The 23,201-nt window shown below is 42.1% G+C and overlaps 1 protein-coding gene across 1 annotated transcript in view; it reads right to left on the reverse strand.

Moving 5' to 3' along the window:
- RAPGEF4 (Rap guanine nucleotide exchange factor 4) overlaps positions 1-23,201 on the reverse strand; it is a 480,844-nt gene that overhangs the window by 401,825 nt on the left and 55,818 nt on the right. The window contains exon 4 of the mRNA XM_082260932.1: positions 10,548-10,694. Coding sequence (XP_082117058.1) covers positions 10,548-10,694 — 147 coding nt within the window. The remainder of the gene's footprint in view (positions 1-10,547; positions 10,695-23,201) is intronic.

Here is a 23,201-nt window from a genome sequence, read left to right on the forward strand (position 1 = left end):
CCCCCCTTTATGACCAGGCCAGTTATTGCGATACAGAACCATGTTAATTTAACTGACAATTACAAGGTCGTGCGATGCCATATCTACATAAAATTGATGTCCCTTTTCCCCACAAATAGAGATTTCTTTTGGTGGTATTTGATAACCTCTGCAGTTTTTAATTTTTGCGCTATAAACAAAAAAAGACCGACAATTTTTTACTTTCTGCTATAAAACATATCCAATAAAAAATGGAAAAAAAATTTCTTCATCAGTTTAGACCAATATCTATTCTGCCACATATTTTTGGTAAACAAAATCCCATTAAGCATATATTGATTGGTTTGTGCAAAAGTTATAGCATCTACAAACTATGGGACTTATTTATGAATTTTTTATTTATTTATTTTACTAGTAATGGTGGCGATCAGCGACTTATAGTGGGACTGCGGTGGACAAATTGGACACTGAGTGACATTTTTGACACTTTTGGATGGACCAGTGACATTACTACAGTAATCAGTGCTAAAAATATGCACTGTCACTGTACTAATGACACTGGCTGGGAAGGGGTTAACAGCAGGGGAGATCAAGGGGTTAACCGTGTGCCCAACCTATGCTTGTGTACATTGTGTGAGGTGCTTGTACTATGGGAAGGCAGAGATCCGTGTTCCTGCTTTGTAGGAACACAGGATCACAACCTTCCCTTTTAAGAGAATAGTGATCTGCCTTTGTTTACATAGGCAGATCGCCATTCTGCCTGTGTCCTGAACGATCGGTGGGTCCCAGCGGACATCGCATCCGCCAGACCCGCTGATTAGCTCCCGCTGTGTCCAATCACAGTGGGAGCGGGTTACCATTGGGGCACATGAGTGCCTCAGACCCAGAAGTGCAGGATCTTCGGCCCAGGAAAGCGCGCTTGCCACTTTATATATACAATATACGGTCGGCAGGTGGTAAACCGATCCACATTATAAGGGTGATGCTCAAATTCCTGAAAGTTAGAACATAGTGATCAGCAGTAACAAAACAAACAAAATGAGAAACTGAAGTAGGCCGAACCTCAGGAACCGTGGGGAAGGCCTCTGATCTATAAAGTGTTCTCAGTCATTGAACCGGAGGAATGTCAGTCGACTGAGGTATACAAAAATTGTATATAGGATGAAGAATACCTGCAGGGATAAGTAGGAGAGGGTTAAAGATACCGGGCAAATAAAGAAAAAGAGGGAAAAGTAGGAAAGTGTAAAGTGGAAGGAGGTAACCTAGAATTTGTATCGGCAATGTATACTTTAAGAGTCTGCAATAGTCTGTTACACAAAACAGTCATTTAAATCTATGGGATTTGCAGCTTTTTAGAAAATAAGACCTCAGCCTAACACTTGATTTTTTCTCCATTGTAAATCAGCCTACTCTTACTTCAAGCATCTTTTCGTGTCTGTCAGCACTCCTTTGACAAGATACTTCTAGACAGAAGCTTCAGAGGCGACGCCAGAAATAACAGAGTACATCTACAGCTCTCCTTGTCCTAAATCTCACGCTGTCACTTGAAGAAAGAGGGCTACCGTTCATCTTTTGCTCCATTCAGAACCTTTTGGGCTTCCAGAGGTCACTCTGGAACATATCTGGACATGTCATTTGAAGGACTTAAAAGGAGAAATGACATCATAAACCTTCTAGGGCTTGTGTGTCAGAGTAGATTGTAAATCAGATGAATGTGCACAGAGTTGCAGTCTTAAACTGTCCACTCATCATATAAATATTTTAGTAATCTCTGGCCGAAGATGCCTCACAGTGTCCATTAAGTCTTTCAGCTACTCTCCAGCATCAGTCTAGGTTGGAAAAGCAAAGAATAGGCAAGTAATATTGTTTATTACATAACCATAAGGGTTATCGCAGGGTCACTTATGAAAAAGAAATTGAAATTGAAAAAAATAAAAAAACATTTTTACTCTTTTTTCCTGCAGCCTATGCCTTATAATGCTGCCGTTTCACTGCCCTCCAGCTGCAGCAGGTATTTCCTACTTCCAGGGTGTGAAAATCTGTTCCTCTTGCTGACTCATATAAAGGCCTATTCGCACTATGGGGTTGATGGACTAAAACCGGAGAGTGCAATATCTGGTGCAGCTCTGCATAGTAGCCAATCGGCCTCTAATTTAAAATTGTTAAATTTAACCACTTAAGCCCCTGAAGATTTTACCCCCTTCCTGACCAGGGCCTATTTTGCGATTCAGCACTGCGTGATTTTAACGGACAATTGCGCGGTCGTGCGACGCTGTACCTAAATGAATTTGGCGTACTTTTTTTCCCATAAACAGAGCTTTCTTTTGGTGGTATTTGATCACCTGTGCGATTTTTTGATCATGCTCTATAAACAAAAAAAGAGCTTCAATTTTGCAAAAATAACAATATTTTTCACATCTTTTTATATGACATTTCCCCCAAAAAATGTAAAAATCAAATTTTTTTTACATTTTAGGCCAATTTTTTTTTATGCTACCTATGTTTGGTAAAAAAAAAAAATTGCAAAAAGCGTATTTTGATTGGTTTACGCAAAAGTTATTGCGTTTACTAACTAAGGGAAAGATTGTTGTCATTTTTTTTTTTTTTTAACGAGTAATGGCAGCGATCTGCGATTTTTTTTGCATGACTGCGACATTGCGGCGGACAGATCGTGACATTTTTGACACTTTTGGGGTTACCAGTGACATTACTGCAGTAATCAGTGCTATACATATGCAAATATGTATAGCATATGTAAAATGACACTGGCAGTGAAGGAGTTAAATTTATTGGAGAGGGAGAGGTTAAGTGTGTCCCTAGGGGCGTGTTTCTAACTGTGATTGGCTGTGGCTACTAGTGTAAGAACAGAGATCAACGGTCCTACATAGTAGAACCGTATGATCTCCATTCCTACACAGGGAAGAATGACAGGCGGCTTTGTTTACATTAGCCGCCTGCCTTTCTTCCGGTGTAACGGACGATCGCGAGTGCCCGGCGGACATCGGGTCCGCCGGGCACACGCGCAAGGGGGGGGGGGGTCCGTGACCGCCCCTCCGGCGGCGCGCGCTCGCTCCCTAGGGCCTCACAGGCTAGCGACGTAGATCTACATCGCTTTGCCTGTGAGGGACTGACCGCCGCAGTAAATAGTCGTGCGGCGGTCGGCAAGCGGTTAAGTATAACTAAATTCAAAACACTTAGGATAGAGTGGAGGTGGATTAGAACACCTGTCAGGTTTTTATTGCTGTCCCCCCGTAAGGGAGTCTAACCCAATCTATTTGTCCTGTTGACCATTATCATTAAAAGTGAAAGTAAAAGAAAATCCAAAATGTTGGGTTGTTCCCAGAAAACTAATAAGGGAGAAATCTTCCAATGGGGACACTAGTTCTGGTGACCTGGGGGTTCCCAAGAAATTCCTTTATTTTGCAGGGGTTTCCTCTCATTTCCTGTTTGGCTATGTGACAGGAAGTGATTGGAAATCTTCTTAATGGGACAAAGGTTGTAAAAAAAATCTGACAGGAGTTATAACCCTCATCTTCCTCTATCCAAAATGAAAAAAACAATTGGTTTCTATGTACTCCATTCACACCACAATACTGGTGTGATGTGTGGTGCAGAAATGCAATTTTCCACAGCGCATTGCATTGCACCGCAGGGCAGCACAATGCACTACAGTGTGGAGACATGGTAACTTTGTACACTTCCTATAAATTTTAACAAAAAAAACTGGAAACACCCCCTCACCACCCCACTAAATAAACAACAGCTCACATGCTAATATGAAACAGTGGCCCAGACAGGTCCTTTTCTATGGATGAGCCCGAGGAAGAAACCACTGCATACAGGTATTTAACTCATTAGGAAGCAATGAATTCACAAGGGAATAGAGATAGCCATGTGACTGACAAGTGGGCCTAGAAATACAGGGGGACCTGTTGCTACATTATAATGTATGCTAACATAAGCATTTAGCAAATATGTTTAGATTTAATTAATGCATTTAAAGTTTAAGAACATCTATATAATTTCTAAGAAAACTGTTCTGTATCACTAGAGGATGATTGCTAAAGCAGGAGGGCCCCTAAAGTTTATATCCAGCCATTTTCTTTTTTTTTTTTTCATTTTAAATAGAGTGGGAATGGATTTGTTTTGTTTTTTTTTTTTTTGTTGCTGTCTCAGGCTCTGTTAGAGTAAGTTTCCCCTACTTGCTGTGCCACCAACATAAGTTTCACCAGACAGGAAGTGGGAGGAAAATTCCACTGGCAATAAAGACAAAAATAAAATAGCTTTTTTTTAAAAATAAATTCTTTATTTATGTCATAGGAGAAAGACAATGAGAAACATTGACAGCAAATATTATTTCTAGTCAGCCAATAGCACAATGGTGGCTATAGGAAGGTGGAAGGAAAAAATATCTTTGCAATATTTGGAAACATACAAGGACTTGGTGGGATGGTGGGGGTGGAAGTCATTTTAAACTCATGTGGGTGCAACATGTTCCCCAATTAGGTTTATAACAGGGAAATATTATAAGGTTACAGGGAATGGAGAGTACATACTAAGTTGGGTGAGCCAGAAATAACCAAAGAAAAAAAAAAAGTGGGCAAACATAGTGAAATAAAAGAAAAGTAAGTTTGGAGAGGTAAAAAGGTAAAGAGAAGTTAAGGGGAAATCTCTTTAATGGAGCCCTGGATACTAGTAAGGGTTCCAATTCCTTCCTACAGTATCCAAACATTTTAGGTTGACATACACTTTCAATGGTTATGTTGTGAGGCCCTGTCACACTTTCCCTGCGTTTCAATATTTTATATTTTAGTTTACAAAAAAATCTACAAAAATAAATAAATAATCCACTTTAGATGCCTAGTCCAATAATTTCCAGTAAAAAAAAAAAACTAGGCCAAATCTAACTCAAACACCTAACAAAAACTAAACATGAAGGTTAATGGTAGAATGGTTAAAGAGTTACCAAGAGTTTAAGCGGTCTATTTATCAATATTTAAATATTCTTACAGTGCAGCACAACAAAAAATAAGTAATAGAATAAAAATATAATAGATAATAAAAATCTGTGTGTCTTCAATCCTTTTAAATCAACGGTCTCCTCTCCTGGAAACTTTGTTCAAATGGAGAGCACTATGTAGTCTACTTTGTACTTGCATGAGGTTCGCGGAGCCAGATGCCAGGAGAGGAGACCCTAGCAGGAGATTGCAGGAGTGTCTATATACAAAGCTGATTGATTTCATCTGTGAGGTGATCAGGTTTTCCAGCTGGTGGTGATGTGCACTTTTTGGTGTCATTAAGTGATTGAAGAACACTGCGTTGGATCACTCTTTATACTGCATGTTTTGTTTTTTTTTACATATGGGCTTTGTTTTTTGGGGGCTAGTTTTGTGTATTGTTGATTTAAAATTACTTTGATTGAAAACACACACATTTTTAATATTTATTATATTTTTACTCTGTTACTTTTTATGGTGATTTTTGGTTGTGCTGCAATGTAAGGCTGGCCATACATGATCCAATTTTCTTTCAGTTTCCTGTCAGATTTTATTAAATTTACAAGTATGTAGTACGAAGGCCTGCCCAATTGGATACAAGTGAATGTGTTGTTTAGCTTTGACCTCACATTATGTGGTTTGTGGTAGATCTGACAGAAAATTGTACAACAAAAGCTGGACATGTATGGCCAGCCTAAGTATATTTATATGTTATTTGTAGTGTGGTTGAATCACTAGGAGTGTACAGCAGCAATTTTATATCATAAATGAGTATACTGAAATATTGACACAGTATTTGGATAATGAAGGGTAGCGCTGATTGTATCTCACATACTGTATTTATCAATGTTGTCAGTCAGGATTTACTCAACTTCAATTAGAAAATGTATGAATCTTAGGTGACAAAATTGATAAATGGATCCCTAAATGTTCTATCTTTATGTTTCATGGGATTTCTAAAGAAGAAGTATTACTGAACAAGATTAAAGATGATTAAACCTCTTAAATTCATGCAGGCCCTGCCCACCTGCCTAGCTATCCAACAACACGGACTGTGATAGCGGTGGTATGACTGATAGCTCAGGAAGAGGCGGGACTGACAGGCTGTGCACACAGAGCCCAACTCCCACCCTCCTTCCTCCTAAGCTATCACACAGAACATCGCTGTGCTGTGCTGCTTTCCCATCTCTCCTGTTTAGTGTACATTTATTGCTGCCAGCTATTCAGGACACAGAGAGAATGCAGACATCCCAACCTGCAAAAACTCATTTCAGGGAGGTGGCACTCCGCGCCGCTGAATACCCCCGTGCGCGCCGCCGCACTCTTCCCACGCTGCCGCGCACCCCCTCTGGCGCTAATTTAACACAACTAAAGGATGATCAAATGAAATGGAATCAGTATACAGAGGAGAATTAATAAAAAAAAAAAAAAAGTTTTGAATTTAGCTATATACTTTACAGTGCATCTCTAGGTAATGGGTAATTCCCCTCCCTTCAGGAAAAGCCCAGTGACTTCCTGTTGGCTTTCTGGTAGTGGAATAATGGGTACATTTCCCCAGAGACACATAGACCACAAAAAATGACTATGGCAGACGTTTTATTCCTTCATCCAAATGTAAAAGAAGAATATCTACAGGTACACTTTACCATAGGTCCACATGTTTGACAAGCAGTGAGAAGCTTCCAGAAGCCCCCTGTGCTCTCAGTACACATCAGTGAAGGGGTTGCTATGGACAACCGCTGTAGTGCTGACAATTTTTATCTCCTGTTATTTTTTTTTTCCCATCATTTATTTCTGTGCTAAAGCAGATGTTTTAGGAAGCACAGTTAATGGGGGACATAGAGGAATCAATCTGCATGTACCTAGCATACTTACTGTTACATGTGGTCTTGTGGCCAACTGCAGCAGTGAAATATGCGGCTCACTGTCAGGAGTAGAGAGAAAGCTACTGTTTCCTCTGTATCCCTCCTCCTCTCACAGGCAGAAGTAGTGGCTCTGTCTCACTTCACGGAGCTGCTCAGGATGACTCACACAGTGAGTCACACTGACAGCTCAGCTGCTTCTACTCGGCTTCACAGCTTGGATGATTCACAGAGTGAGTCACACTCTCACTGACTGCCGGGATATCGCCCTGAGCTCGCGGGTGTCCGTGAGCTCAGGGCAGAAAACGGGAGTCTCCCGCGATTTGCGGGAGACTTGAGATGTCTGAGAATGGAAACTGTCAGCCTGTGTTGTGAATGAATGACTTCTGCTTTTTCACACAAAAAACAAGCTGACAACAGAACATGCTGGCTACTACACTTGTACAAGTGGGACTAGTGTGGTAGTTGGTGTATACTATTGTCAGCTTGTGTTTTTGTAAATGAAAGTACTTCAGCTGTAATCACTCATAACACAAGCTTCCACTATCTTTGCACTCTGAATTTGCGGCGGTCAGTCTGAACTCTGTGTGCACCAAACAAAAGAGATGAGGAGCCAGGGCAAAGCAGAATGGAGGGGGTGGGGAGCTCAGTGCTGACTGTAACTCCCTTTATAGAAACACCTATATTTTTAGACTTCAAGGGGAGAAGCTTCAGCCAGCGATGACAGAAAAAAAATATATTTTTTTTATTTACCATCCACTGTTTGGATTTAAATTGGGACAAGTGCTATGTGCACAGTAACCACTGAATGGCTTAATACACTTTTTCTTCCTTCTGGCAATATTTCTTCTTTAAAGGGTTTCATTTACATTCCACAACCCATAAATACGATGGTAACAATCTATTCCTGTTAAAAAAATATCCAAAGAAACTGTTTGTAGAGACCTTGTGAGTTACCTCTAGGCATAGGCGTGCACAACCTATTGCATTCGCTTGTGCACCCCCAGAGCGCAAACACACGTGTGTGGGTATATTGTCAGTAGAGCAGTGGACAGTGTCAGTCAGTAGAGCAATGGACTTTGTCAGTAGGGCAGAGGACAGTTTCAGTAGTTTTTTGTTTTTATTATTTTTAACAATTTAATTTATTCTTTTTTAAAATTTATTTTTCATTAAATTTTTTTACAATTTTTTTAGGAGCCCTGTTTGAAGGGGCTTTGGTGAAATATCAGAGGTCCAAACAGACCACTGATGTCTCACTTTTGGGACAGAGAAAGGGACTGAGGACAGAGATTTCTCAGTCCCTTTCTCTGCAGCCTCAGCTGCGCTGGACAGTGAATGAATGGGAAGTGCTCTGTGCTAAACAGCTTCTTGTTCTTTACAAACTGAAGCATGGTAAACACAGCAGAGAAGATAGAAGCTGGCAGTGCCCAGGGGAGGTTGGACAGTAGGGAAAATCGTCGCCGCACGTGGTGATTAGGAACCCCTGTCACACCCTGTGCGCATGCCTGTGCCTCTAGAGCAGGGCCTAAATTGTCTTTGTACAATTACATATTTTGGCATTACATAACTTTAAATAAATACAAATTATCAGTAAGCTGGGCCTGATGGAGTGGAGGGTGTAGAATAAAGGATGCAAGAAGAAAACAATCATTTAAATAATGAGAAAAACAAAACCTCACCTGCCAGGATGGATTAGAACACCTATTAAATTTTTATTGTTGCCTGTACCCCCATTAGGGAGATTCGTCCTTGCAATTTGTCCTGTTTACCATTATCATGGAAAGTGAAAGTAAAAAACTAAAATTCTATATTTTTGGTTGTCCCCAGAAAAAAATAGAGGAGAAATCCTCCAATGTATACACTAGTTCTGGTGACCTGGGGGACCCCAAGTAATTACCTTAATTTGCAAGGATTTCACCCCACTTCCTGTTTTGGCTATGGGACAGGAAGTGAAGGTAAATCTCCCCAATGAGACACAAACAGGGGACCCTCCCTTACTCTATGCAAAATGAAAAAAAAAGTTTTGCCCATAGCTCTACTTTAACGTTACAGCCCTGATGTGGTAATTTAACTCCATAAGGTTCCCTCAGACGATGCATCTTTTCTATGTTTGCTATAGGTATGCTTTCAGAATGTGAATGGTTATCCCATTGACTTCAAAGTGCAATCCTCAGACATGGGACATTGAGTATACGAGGAGGAAAGAACTTGATGTAACTGCATCTTTACACTGCATCTTCAAAAGTAATTATTGCTTTCCAATCAAGGGAAATCAAGGGAAACAGTGCAAACAGGAATGTCCCTACTGATGCATGATGCTTCTCACACAGCTCAATAACACCAATAAAAACTGTCTATTTGCATTATGATAACATCCAAGATTACATACTGTTCCCTGACAGATTTTAGCATTCTAGTCATTGCTATTTTTATTAGAACTACATTTTCTGGATCTTATTTCCATTTTGAAGAGCACGTCTGCCAGTCTCCCACTAGTATGTAGCAGCAGAGACTCTAGGCAAAGGGGAATCCATTTCCAAACACCACATATGTCTCCACAGATGATAAAAAGACAACTCATCTAGTGCCGATCTGGCATCTTCAAGCAACTGCTGTAATCTGCATCTCCATTTGTTATTTACAGATTACATATGTCACTCTGCAAATACACAGTTGTTAGAGACACCTCTCAATATGAAGACTGTCAAATTGATTTCCATAATTCCTTGTAAGGATTTCCATTCAACAAATGGTGGTAATTGGTTACCAAAGGGACTTATTGAATAAACATAACATTATAAGATCACTGGAAACTATATTATCCAGTGTTAGCATAAAGTAAACACAAAATTATAATATCTATCTATTATCCAAAAGCGAGAGCTGAACACATGGGTCTTGTGCCTCATTGAAATAATATCTTCACTGTGCGATCACCTTTTAAGACCTGAGAGTTTAGCTCTCTCTTTTGGATTATATGTACTACAGTCTTGGCCGCACACCCAGGCCCATTTTTTATCCCTGATATGTGTCTAGTGGCAACCACTGATTATCTATCTATCTATCTATCTATCTATCTATCTATCTATCTATCTATCTATCTATCTATCTATCTATCTATCTATCTATCTATCTATCTATCTATCTATCTATCTATCTATCTATCTATCTATCTATCTATCTATCTATCTATCTATCTATCTATCTATCTATCGGCCTAGATTAGCAGATAAGTACCTAAAATAACTGGAAGTAACCCTGGAAAAATGTAAATCCATTGAGTGTCTTGTTCACCATCAACCCCCCCCCCCCCCCCCCCCAGGGTGCTAAATCAAATTCTTTTGTCAGTAAGTCTTTAGAACCACAACAGCAAATAATGTAAAAAATAAAGAAATTCTGTCTTTGTGTAAATAACGTAATGTGAGCACCATACTGATGAAATAGAAGGAAAGGATGCCAAGCTTGGGCCCACCCCCTAGGTTTCACGGGCCCTGAAGCACTTGCATTTTTTTGCCATGTCATAGCTGTTTGGATCCTACAAGCCTCTGGCAATACATAAGTACATTTGAAAGCACCCTAGATCTCCTCTAGTACAAAACTGTTTGAATCCTGGCTGCACATAGCTTCAAGGGCCCAGCAGTAGCTAAAGCCACTGCACCCTCAGTAGCTCTGCTCTCTTTAACATTAACCAGTAAACCAGAAAGCTTACCTCCCACAGAGCTTTAAAGTCCTTCTGTTCAATGCGCAGGAGCTCACTGAATTCTCTTGTGACAATGGTGGCATGTCTAGGTGTGTTGTCCAGTATGGATTCTCCAAAAGCAGTTCCGACCCCCAGTGTACATATAACCACGGCATCCTATGGTGAAAAGGAACATTTTGAAGGCACATATAATTGTGTGAGGACAAACTAACTGCAAAGCGCTGGGGCTTTAGCCACTTTAAAACACATCACGAACACGAAAAGAAGAAATGTCATTTTAGACAGTAGTAGGTGGCAGTATGTCATTGTCTTCTACTATTCTCTTGTGATCTAATGTATGCCAAAGAGGTGACAATCAAAGTTATGAAATAAATGGCCACATCACTTCCTGCTATCAGTGTCGGCATTAGAGAAAGCATAACTTTCTGAAATCACAGACCGTGTAAGATGAACCTTTCACTGCCTCAACTGTCCTTCAATTACATATTCAAGAGGTGCCAGTGTGAAGCATGGGAGAGAGGAAAGGATTTAGAAAAAGGGCATGGGTGGCTGAAAAAGGCAAATTACTGCCATAAAGTCACTTTAGGTAGGCAAATCACCCTTAATAATTTTGCATACTTCCACTTAATGTGGAAATATACTTAGAGAGCTAGAACCAATATCTTCAGCCACAGCTAATAATTTATTTTTAGATGGTTTTGGGAAGTTGAATGGCATCCTAACTTGTCTAATCTTTTTTTTTACTCCAATATTATGGTTGGGCTAATTTACTAGAGGAATTGAGAATGTTCATGCAATAAATGGTGCAAAATGTGTTGAATCCCCAGGGAGATCGGATCTTGTGCACACAGCAACTGTCCCGATGTCTATCCATAAAGGGGTTGCTGAGCTGTGGTATGAAATAGCTAGCCCCACCCACCTGATTAGCGATCTGACAACACTGATCAAAGGAAACAGATTTTTGACTGACAGCTCAGGAAGAGGGGGCGCAACAGCCAGTGCACACAAGGCCCGCACAGGTTTACTGTCTGTGTCCATATTGGGTGTCCAAGGAAGGGAGGGAAAAAATAGCAATGACAACATGATAGTGGTTCCAACTCTTCCCAACTGCATCAAGAAAATAATTGGAATTTGCTCATAACTTTATGTTAGGATCTCTTTAAAGCAACCCTTTCTATGACATAACATTTTTACATTGCAACTAGAATTAAAAGAAGACTCTCACTGGTGTTTTCACACACCTGTGAATGCGTTTTGGAACCTCCAAAACATAGGGTGATCCAATATGTAAAGACTTACTTGAAGCAGAAAGGTTGACAGATGCCACTTCCTACTTTTTCTGGCTCTCTATTGGTTACTTAGCCCACAAATCATATATAAGAACCAATAGTAAGACACAAAATAGGGAGGACCAGTTGTTGGCTTTCCTTTTTTCTGTCAGAATTTACACATTAGGGCACAGCGGGTTCCAGAGAGCTTGATAATATTTTTGGAGATACAGTATGTGCATGCACCAGAGGATGTTTGCTTTATATTCCTGCTGCAGCTTTATAGTATGGAAAGTGTATATAAAAATTCACAATAACAAGACCTATTATTGTACGCATAAATGCTGTATATTATTTATGTGTGTCTTGTGACATTTCACCACTTATTAATATTCAAGGCTGTGGTGCTTGTAATGTCCACTCCTGACGTAATTTCCAACTTCTTCCCTATCTAGGGGACTGGCCGTGATCCAGTTTTTCCCTGAAGAAGAAAGTGCAGGTACATACTATGTGGCCCTACATCCTTCTCCTTATGGTGTCTCTTTCTCTGACCGTTAAACCACACCTACTTTAAATACCCTGTAACAGGGGCCATCATCTTTTCTCTCCTGTTTCTCTAAGAATAGCTGTGATCTACTGCCCCCCTGGACCAGTATCAACCTTTCTTGATGACTTCTCTGCCTGGCTACCCTACTTTCTCTCTTCTGAAATCCCCACAATTATTCTCGGTGACTTCAACTTCCCTATTAATACTAACACTCCCGCCACTTCCAAACTTCTCAGTCTAACCTACTCCTTTGACCTGAAGCAATGTATACATGCTTCTACTCACTCTAAAGGCAATATCCTTGACCTTGTTGTCTCCCATCTATGCACTCCGTACAACCTCTCAAACTATCCTTTCCCTCTCTCTGATCACTACCTTATTAGTTTCACTCTCTCCCTCTCCTCCACCTCCTCACCTTCTAACTGCCCAACCTACGCCATCTCAACCCTTCTCTACTCTGCTACTGACCACCTCTATGACAAAATCGCACCCCTGTCCTGCACCAACCTAGCCACTTCTGTCTACAACGCTTCCCTCTTAGCCTCCCTGGACACACTGGCCCTCCTCACTACACATTAAATCAGGCCGCGACCCCTTCAACCTTGGCAAACAGATAACACTAGAAGTCTGAAAAAGTATAGCCGTGCTCTTGAGCGCCTATGGCGTAAGACTAGGTCTCAGAAAGATTTCAACCAATATATATCTGCCCTCCAAAAATACAATTCCAGTCTCCACTCTGCCAAGCAGACCTATTTTATCACTCTCATTAACAACTTATCATCCCGCCCCCGGCAACTCTTTGCTACCTTTAATTCTCTACTTCGTCCTCCACTGTCTCCACCCACTAACTCACTCACTGCCCAGGAGATCGCCAACCACTTCAAACAGAAGTTTGATACAATTCGTGAGGAGATCTCTGCTGCTCAGATGCCTTCCATACTTTACACTTCATGCCCACAGGTGCAATCACTACTTCCCTCATTCAACCTCACCACTATAGACGAGGTTGCTAAACTGTTTGCTAAAATCCACTTAACCACCTGCCCTCTGGATTCAGTTCCCTTGCAAATGCTAAGTTCACCCTCTGGCTCTATTCTACGCTCTCTAACCCACATCTTCAATCTCTCTTCTGGCATCTTCCCCAACTCTCTAAAACATGCACTAGTCAGCCGCCCCATACTTAAAAAGCCCTCACTGGACCCAACCAATCTTAACAACCTATGCCCTATTTTCCTGCTCCCCTTTTTATCCAAACTCCTTGAATGTCTGGTCTACAACTGACTGAGCGACCACCTTGCTGAGAATAGCCTTCCTGATCCCCTTCAGTCTGGATTTCGGCCTCAACACTCCACAGAAACTGCTCTCCTAAAACTAACAAACGATCTTCTAATGGCCAAAACCAATGGACACTGTTCTTTACTCCTAATTCTGGACCTTTCTGCTGCCTTTGATACAGATGACCACCCCCTTCTTCTCAAAAAACTCCACGCCTTTGGTCTCCATGACTGTACTCTTCACTGGTTCTCTTCCTACTTATCCAACTGCACCTTTAGCGTTACTTACAATTCTACTTCCTCCTCTCCTCTTCCTTTCTTTGTTGGGGTCCCCCAAGGTTCTGTTCTTGGACCTCTCCTATTTTCAATCTACACCTCCTCTCTGGGTCAGCTGACTCTGGGTCCAATACCATCTCTACGCTGACGATACCCAAATCTATTTATCCACCCCTCAGCTCACTCCCTCAGCCTCCTCACGTATCACTAATTTACTTTCAGATATATCAGTCTGGATGTCACACCACTTCTTCAAAATCAATCTATTCAAAACCGAACTTATAATTTTTCCTCCACCATGTGCCCCTTCCCCCGATCTCTCTGTCAATATTGATGGCACAACTATCACCCCATCCCCGCATGCCAAGGTATTAGGTGTTGTCCTGGACTCTGAATTCTCCTTTAAGGCCCACATCCAATCACTGTCCAAATCTTGCCGCCTCAACCTCCGCAACATCTCCAAAATACGGCCCTTTCTAACCAATGACACAACAAAGCTCCTTATTCACTCCCTGGTCATCTCATGCCTCGACTACTGCAATGCCCTTCTCATTGGCTTACCTCTACATAGGCTATCCCCCCTTCAATCCATCATGAATGCTGCTGCCAGACTCATCCACCTTACCAATCGCTTAGTGTCCGCTACTCCTCTTTGTCAATCCCTCTACACTGGCTTCCGCTCACCCAACAAATTAAATTCAAAATACTAACAACATCATACAAAGCCATCCACAATTTAGCTCCCAGCTATATCACTAGCCTAGTCTCAAAATACCAACTTAATCTCTCTCTTTGTTCCTCTCAAAACCTCCTGCTCTCTAGCTCCCTCGTCACCTCCTCCCATACTTGCCTCCAGGACTTTTCCAGAGCCTCTCCAATCCTATGGAACTCCTTACCCCAATCTGTCCGCTTATCTCCTACTCTATTCGCTTTTAGACAATCCCTGAAAACCCTCCTCTTCAGAGAAGCCTATCCTACCCACACCTAACAACCGTACTTCCATTTTCTCCATCAGCTTATCTCCCACAGTTATTGCCTTTTGTTTCACTTGGCCCTCCCTTCTAGACTGTAAGCTCTAACGAGAAGGGCCCTCCAATTCCTCCTGTATTGAATTGTATTGTAACTGTCTTCCCTATTGTCTTCCCTTATAGTGTAAAGCGCTGCGAAAACTGTTGTCGCTATATAAATCCTGTATAATAATAATAATATAACTACAGGCAAGAAATTCTGACTAACAGGGAAGCTTACGCTTCTAAAAGGTGGTAAATATTTTTTAAACCTGACCTCTTGCCTTACCTTTTTTTTCTGCAAGGATTAGCACTGCCTCTCAACGTGCAAAAAGATATTAGTCTGAATAGCCCCTCTGCTGTCTTCTGTGAAAAACATTTAGGTAATATAGGATCTCTCTTTAGTCCCCCCTGCACTTCCTTCCTGAGCAACTCCCTGCAAATGAAACTTCACTCCTCCCTAGGAGTTGCGCCTTTTGCTCACCCTCTAATTTGTTAAATCTTCCCGCTGTCAATCTTTTCCTTCAAAATGACCTTGGTAGGTGTGCTCTTTCTGCCTGTATCATTTGTGGATATATATTTTTTCCTCTTACATGGTGGATGTTACCTGGATGAACTGTATTGAAAAACAATCGATCCGGGAATGCCCCCTTCCCAGCTCCCTCTCTGAGCCGTGTGCACACACAGCTACTTTACATAATAGTAACTGAGGCTTGATTTCCATATGGGCACACTTCTTTATAAAATACAAATTATCTCAATCAAGCACTTGGGACTAGTATGTTTTCCAGAACTGATCCTTGAAGTGTCAACTGCTGCGGAACCATATAAATGACACTTCTTTATGCAGCTTTTTTAGTACTTTTTGTTCACTTTAAACCCTTTTGTTTGGGCACCCCTTTATTTGATCCTGATGTTAGCCCCTTCCCTGACAGTGTCAATACAGTGACAATTTTTTATTTTTATTTACACACACGCAATACAATAATAAAAAATGAATATTTATTTTTACAAGTAATAGGACCAGGAACTTGGGAACCACCACCAAACCAACCCTCTATTGGTCGGACCTGTCTCCGGAGTGTGAAGTATGGGCAGTGCTTTTGCCGCTCTGACTATGGAGATTGGTAGAGATGGACGGTGGGTGGAGTTTGTGGTGTGGGTTAGGTGTGGTTTTGATAAAGCAAATTATTAGGGATCCATTATGGTGGAGGAGGGGATGCCCTTATTATTCATCATATTGTGTTGTGTGTATATACATATAGTATATATAGGGCATAGGTTGCTGGTATACATTTACCTGGTTGAATGTGGACATATCACGTTTTTATTAAAATAGTTTCAAAGAGTCTGAGGAAGTGGGATGGTTGGAACCCCGGAAACATGGTATGTAATGACACAGCCCCCCTTATGTTATCATCATTTAGAACTTTGGAAACAATACGTCTTGGAAATACCAAAGGATATAAGAAATTTCCTGAAGAGTGGGAAAGTCAACGTTGTACTGTGAAACAAATATTTTATCCATTGTGAAATATGTTACACATTTATAAATGAGCTAATATGGCCAGAATGTTATGTACACATTGTATTTAATAATTTAAAGATTAATATGTTACAAAAAACTATAATAAATGTATGGAATTTTATTTGTGGTGTATGTTGTACGAGGTGTGTCTAAAAAGTTTGGTGAATGGTATCAGAAAACAGAAGATACAAACAAAGTACATTTTCTTGGCCTTCAAAATATTCGCCATCCTTCACAACACACTTTTAGCAATGTTCATAAAGCTTCTGGAAACGGTCAGCAAAGGGCTCTTTAGAAATTGATTGCAGAACCGCAGTAACACATTCTTGGATTGCCGCCACATCCGCAAAACATGTGCCTTTCTTGATGCTCTTCAGGAGGGGAAACAGAAAGAAGTCTAGAAGACGGCGAATGCCATTCCATCGATTGCTGCTTGGATTCCGGATCAATCTGGTTGGACCAGGTCTCATCCCCTGTGACGATGGTTGGCAGAAAGGATGGATTCCGGTCACAAATGGTAATGAAATCTCCAAAAGTTTCCATCTGTTTTGCATTCTGTTCGCCTTTCAGCTTTTGGGCACAAACTGGGAACAGATATTCTGCTTATTAAAATCTTCACGGACAATGGTGCGCTCCGTGTCCTTGCTAATCCCCAACTCCTTTGCCATCAGTCGCAGAGTCAGTCGCCAATCTCATACCAGCATTATTCGCCCTTGCTCCATGTCTGGGGATCTGCTTGTTCACAGCTGACCCGAACGTGGCCCATTCTCAGTCGTTTCCTTCCCTTTATGAAAGCGTTTGAACCAGTCATAAACACATTTGCTGCTCATGGCTTCTGTCCTGAACACTAGCGCCAACATTTCATGCGTGTCAATTTGTAGCATAACTTGATGTTCACTCATTGCTCTATTGCACTACCTCTCACACTGACTACATTTGACTGCTCGCAGTTTACCCTGATGATCACGTGTACACCACGCTATGTGGCGCTTCTTGACGTGTCTCTGGATAGCCATGTGCATGTGCGCGCATCTGGCCCAAGTTTCCGTTGAGATATTGGACCATTTATCAAACTTTTTAGACACACCTCTTATACATACTAGGGCACATTTAAAGTCCTATGGTTGGTTCTCTATGGAGAACGTCACACTATGCAGTGTATTTGGAATAGCAGTGTAAGAGCATAGAATATGCAGTCATCCATAGCAACGATTTTAAACTAAAATCTGATTGGTTGCTCTCAGTTATTATACATTTGCACTGTTTTACTGAATAAGCCCACACCTATATCACTAATCATTCAGGTTTGCGGTATTGAGGTTCTGACTGTTTTAGGTTATTTTATGATTAAGGCCTCATTCACACGGGCATAAAAAAAAAAAAAAAGCATATACAAGCCTTTTTATTAATCAGTATTGTGGGAGATTAGCTCACAGGGGTCACCTTTTCCAGGAAAATAAGGCCAGCATGCAGGTAACTTCTTAAAAGTCTGGTGGTTTGCCAGCTTTATCCATCAGAGGTTTGCAAATATGAAAAAACAACAAAACAGCAAAATAAATCCTTGCCGTCCGGCGCTAAACTATACAGGAGTTTTCCTCACTATACAGTGTGGGCCTGGTCCCCATCACCCACAAAACATATGGTAAAGCAAACACCTTTTCTTTTAAAGTCCAAAAAGAGCTCCTCTCTCAGATTCCCTTCTGAGTCTCAGGCCTGAACATTTCTGTGCTTTCTTCCTGTTCATTTAAAGTCCACCTGAGCATGAACTCATGGACGGGCCGGATTTTGGTTCAGTCTCTCACTACAGAACGTATGCGAGGTGAAATATAGCGATTATCTACTACCTCACCTCGCATACAGTCACAGTATCTATATTCAGCCGCATTGTTTTCAAGGGAGCCATTCACACAGGTGCAAAAACATGAGCTGCTTTCAGATCCGTAATACAGAATCAAAAAACATGCGTTCACGTGGTTACGCATATAAACACATGTAAATGCATTTGTAGGTGCGTAGATTAAGTCTAAACAAAGGGGAAAAATAAAGTTTCATAAAAACAAGGAATGTACGCATACACGTCTTTTGCAGTAACCTTTCTCCTAGAAAACACATGTGTAATAACATCAGGAACATTTTTTACGGCCGTGTGAATGAAGCCTTAATCATAAAATAAACATTCAGCCTTCATTATTCCGCCCTGAACTTTCCATGGAAGTGGCTAAGAGGCTGTAGCAGGAAAAATCACATGAACATTCATATCAGCACCCTCAATACAGCTCCTCCTATGGCAGATGCTAAAATCAATAATTAATTCAGAAATTCAATGTTGCTTAACATTTCCTCAGTGTACTGGAGTGCTATTTCTTCCCTCCATGACCTGACGTGTGCAAAAACTGTAGAATCCACACATGGGATGGACGTGTATAAACAGCTCGCTATTCCTGCCTAACACAAGGTACCAGATACTATATTCAACGCCTACTTCTATGTGGGGGAAGTCAGACCAGCCTGCTGCCACCCTCTGCAAAAAGAGCACTTCAGTGACTACTAAATTCTTATTGGAGGGGCAGGCAGATGGGTGAGGCTTTAAAGTCATGGCTTTACTAAAAACCTGAAACTGTAGCAGAGAGGTGCACAGTGGTAATAGAGTGGGCTTTGTGGGGCCTGAGGCAGGTTCTTGTTGACTGAGAGCGGTTTTGCACAATGTGGCTGAAAAATTCTCCTCAGTAGGAGTTCATACACTGAACAACATGACTGGCAGGAAATGAGTTGGGATAAAAAAAGACGACAAGGAAATGGCCCTTTAACTGAGCCAATTTAGGAGTAAAACAAATGCAGAATGGTGGTATACATGAGTATGTGCACCTTTCATTATGCAGTATAAAACATAATTACCATTATGCAGTAGGTAAAGAACTTTTTTAACTTTGAAACTTTAAACTTAATTTTTGCAACTCTATTACATTGTTCCCCAAACTACGGCCCGTTGCCTGCCTTTGTCGGGCACTATTCCGCTCACTGACACCAACGATGGGGCACTATTCCGCTCACTGACACCAACAATGGGGGCAGTATTCCTCCCACTGACACCAATGATGGGGCACTATTGATCTTTTATTGAAAAGAATCAAGCAACATATTTTATACAAAAGTAAAAAACAGAACTATAGTACAATATTCCAACAGAAAAAAACAAAGGAATACACATCCATGTGCAGAATATATACAATATATACATAATCCACTTCCAACATTCTTAGAAAACTATTTACATAAAGCAGCAGAGAGGGCCTAAGAGGCACAACCCATCACCTATGTATGCAGCCATTTATCAAAAACTGAGCATTAAGAAAAAATCTAGGGTGATAAGAGACAGAAAGCCACACCCGGGAAAGAGACTCCTGGCAGTCAGGGAGGCTTGAAACCCCTCCACGCCTTCAACCAAGCCCTCTGACCCCACTTGTCTCTCTCAAGCGCCCGAATCTTCCCCACCTCATGCAGAATGTCACACACCACCACCTGAACAGGAAGGATTTTACGCCGAAGGGTGACCTGACACCATGCGTTCCATGTGTAATAACGGACTACTAAACTAACTAAAAAAAGTGTATCCAAACAAAAGCCCCCACCAGTATTGAATGCTCCGTACACCCGCCCAACCTGTTTGTATACCTCTATGTTAAAAGGGCAACGAAGCAGAAAATGGTCCATAGTCTCCTCCTCACCTGCACATTCCTCCCGAGGACAACAACGATCCATTCCACTGCGGAATTTCAAATTGCCCAAATTTTCAAAGAGCCTCCTGTGGAAGCACAACCAGGAGAGATCCCTGAATTTAAGGGGTACTCTAGCCAAATTAATCAGTCTTAACCCTTCCCTCAAAATTGGGCCTGGGCAATCCCTTAAGGCCAGTGGGTCATGAAAGACTTCGCTCAAGACTCGGCTCATAAGGACTTTCCTCGGAGCGGATCTGAGATCTTCAGCCGACAGTCGCCACTGCCGCAGCAACTTCAGACATGGAGCGACATAGGCTGACCACGATGACCCCTGAGATTCTTCACTTGGCCACCTTCTTCCCAAAGTCGCAGAAAAGGCCTAAACCAAGATCTAAACATGCCTGCCCATCCAGGAGGTTCCACTGCAAGCATACTACCAATGTTAAACTTGAGAAATAGCAGTGAAAAGAAAAGAACGGGGTTAACCATACCTAAGCCACCCTCCCTCCTGGATAGATAGGTGACATTCTTCTTGATGGGGTTCAGTCTGTTCCCCCACAGCATCTGGAAGAACACACTATAGATCCTAGCATAGAGAGACACTGGCAAGATGCAGACAGGGCTGACATACAAGAAGATCGGTATCAGGTAAGTCTTAATCAGATCAACCCTTTCCCTCAGAGATAACTTCCATCTCTTCCAGCTGACCACCTTAGTATTGGCAACTTCCAGCCTGCCTTCCCAGTTTTTGAGGCCATAATCGCCAGGTCCAAATTCAATGCCTAATATCTTAATTTTTTCCTGGGGCACTGGAAAGGTGTCCGTGAGATCAAACCCCTCACCTTCCTTTCCCATCCAAAAAACTTCACTCTTTTCCTGATTGATCTTGGAGCCTGATGCTTCAGAGTACCGTGATGTCAGAGAGACCACCTCCTCCGCTTCATCTGTCCCAGTGACAATCAATGACACATCATCCGCCTAGGCAACAACCCTCAAAGACGGCTCACCCAGGATTCCCACTGGTACCCAACACAACATGCTGCTCTCTAGCCTCCTGATGAAGGGGTAAATTGCAAACACATAGAGCAGGGGACTCAGGGGACAACCCTGGCGCACCCCAGAGCAAACCTCAAAGGACTGTCCAACCCAACCATTAACAAGAGGGAAGCTTTCTGCCCCCTTATACAAGACTTTTAACCAATCGACAAAATCACCCGGCAGACCGTAAAGAGCAACCACAGGTACTCATGATTGACACGATCGAAAGCCTTTGCCTGATCCACTGCCAGTAGATACTTTCCCCAGCCTGCAGCCCTGCACTGCTCCAAGGCCTCCCGGACAGCTAAAACCGCTGTGAAGGTGCTCCTACCCTGGATCGAACAGTGCTCATGGCGAGAAAGCAAAGACTCTGCTACTGCCGATAGGCGCCAGAAAAGTATCTTCGCCAGCACCTTTCTATCGACATTGAGAAGGCTGATGGGGCGCCAATTCTCAATCATCGAAGGATCTTTACCTTTTGAAAGAAGAATCACAGCTGAGAGTCTCATGGAAGGGGGAAGCACCACCTCAGCAAGACAACTGTTAAAAATCTCTGCCAAATGTGGGGCCAGAATAGACTTAAAGGCTTTGTAAAACTCAGCAGTCAGGCCATCCGATCAAGGTGACTTTTTGATGGCAAGCTGTTCAATTGCCCTCGTCACCTCTTCAACTGTGATCTCTTCTGTCAAATTCATCAAAGGGACATCTCCACCATTTAGACCTGGAGTAGAGTCCAAAAAACTTTCCATTTTGTCTCGGTCAAGCTCTTTCCTCCCAAGAAGTTCAGCATAAAAAGACCTCACGACCTCCAGGATCCCTGATCTGGACTTTGTCAAGGAACCTGTACTATCCTTAAGGCCAACGACCATCTTAACAGCTACACCCTGTTTGCAGCTCTGGTAAGGGTCAGGCGAGTGGTATTTCCCATAGTCCCGCTCCAGAACCAAAGAGGTATGCCGGTCATATTGACACTTCCTGAGGAGGATTTTCACTTCAGAGATTGCCCCAGGATCTCCTCCTCTCGAGACAAGAATATCCAGCTTCCTCCGCAAACGTTGGTAGGTCATGTATCTATTAAACTGTTTTTTATTGGCTAGACCCCTGAAGAATCCAGCAATCCTCTTTTTTGGTCAGATCCCACCACTCAGCCTTGCTGCTACAAAAGTCCAGGATGGTCACCTGTGCCTGAAAGAATTCCTCAAAGGATTGTCTAACATGTTCTTCCTCAAGGAGAGTCGAATTTAATCTCCAGATGCCTTTGCCCCTCTGAGGGAAGTCTGAAGCATTCAAGACCACAGATAGCATACAGTGATCAGAGAACTCCACTGCCTGCACCACTGGGGGTGAGAAAGCAGAGGCCTCCTTAAAAAAAAACCTATCTATCCTACTCTGACTATTACCTCGATGAAAGGTGAACCCGGTGTCATCCGGAAGGTGCTTAATGTGCACATCCACAAGACCAGCATCCCTAACCATACTTTTTAAAAAACGCTATCATATTCCAGCCTGTCATTGAAGTCCTTCCTGTCCTTAGGCCTAGTCACAGTATTAAAGTCACCTCCAAAAACCACTTGCCGGGACGTAAAAAGAAATGGCTTGATCCTTGTAAAAAGGCATTTCCTGTCCCACTTTGTGTGCGGCCCATAAATATTAATTAGGCGCAGGTCCTGCCCTCCCACAAGAACGTCTAAGACCATACATCTCCCAATCTCCACCTCAATAACCCGCCAGACAGTTACTATGCCGGTTTTAAACAACACCGCCACCCCGCCGTAAGGCTCGGCCGCAAGAGACCAGTAAGATGGACCATACCTCCACTCTCTCTTGGCCATATGAATATCTGCCAAGGAGGTGAGCCTAGTCTCCTTCAAAAATAAAATGTCAGCATCTAATTGGCTGAACAAAAAGAAGGCCATAGAACGAGCTCTTACTGACTAAATACTGGCGACATTTATTGTCACCACTTTTAACGGAGGGGGAACCGCCATTTGGGTTATTGGGTGGATTGC

This window comes from Pelophylax lessonae, assembly GCF_965119305.1.
Source record: "Pelophylax lessonae genome assembly, chromosome: 6".
Lineage (NCBI taxonomy): Eukaryota > Metazoa > Chordata > Amphibia > Anura > Ranidae > Pelophylax > Pelophylax lessonae.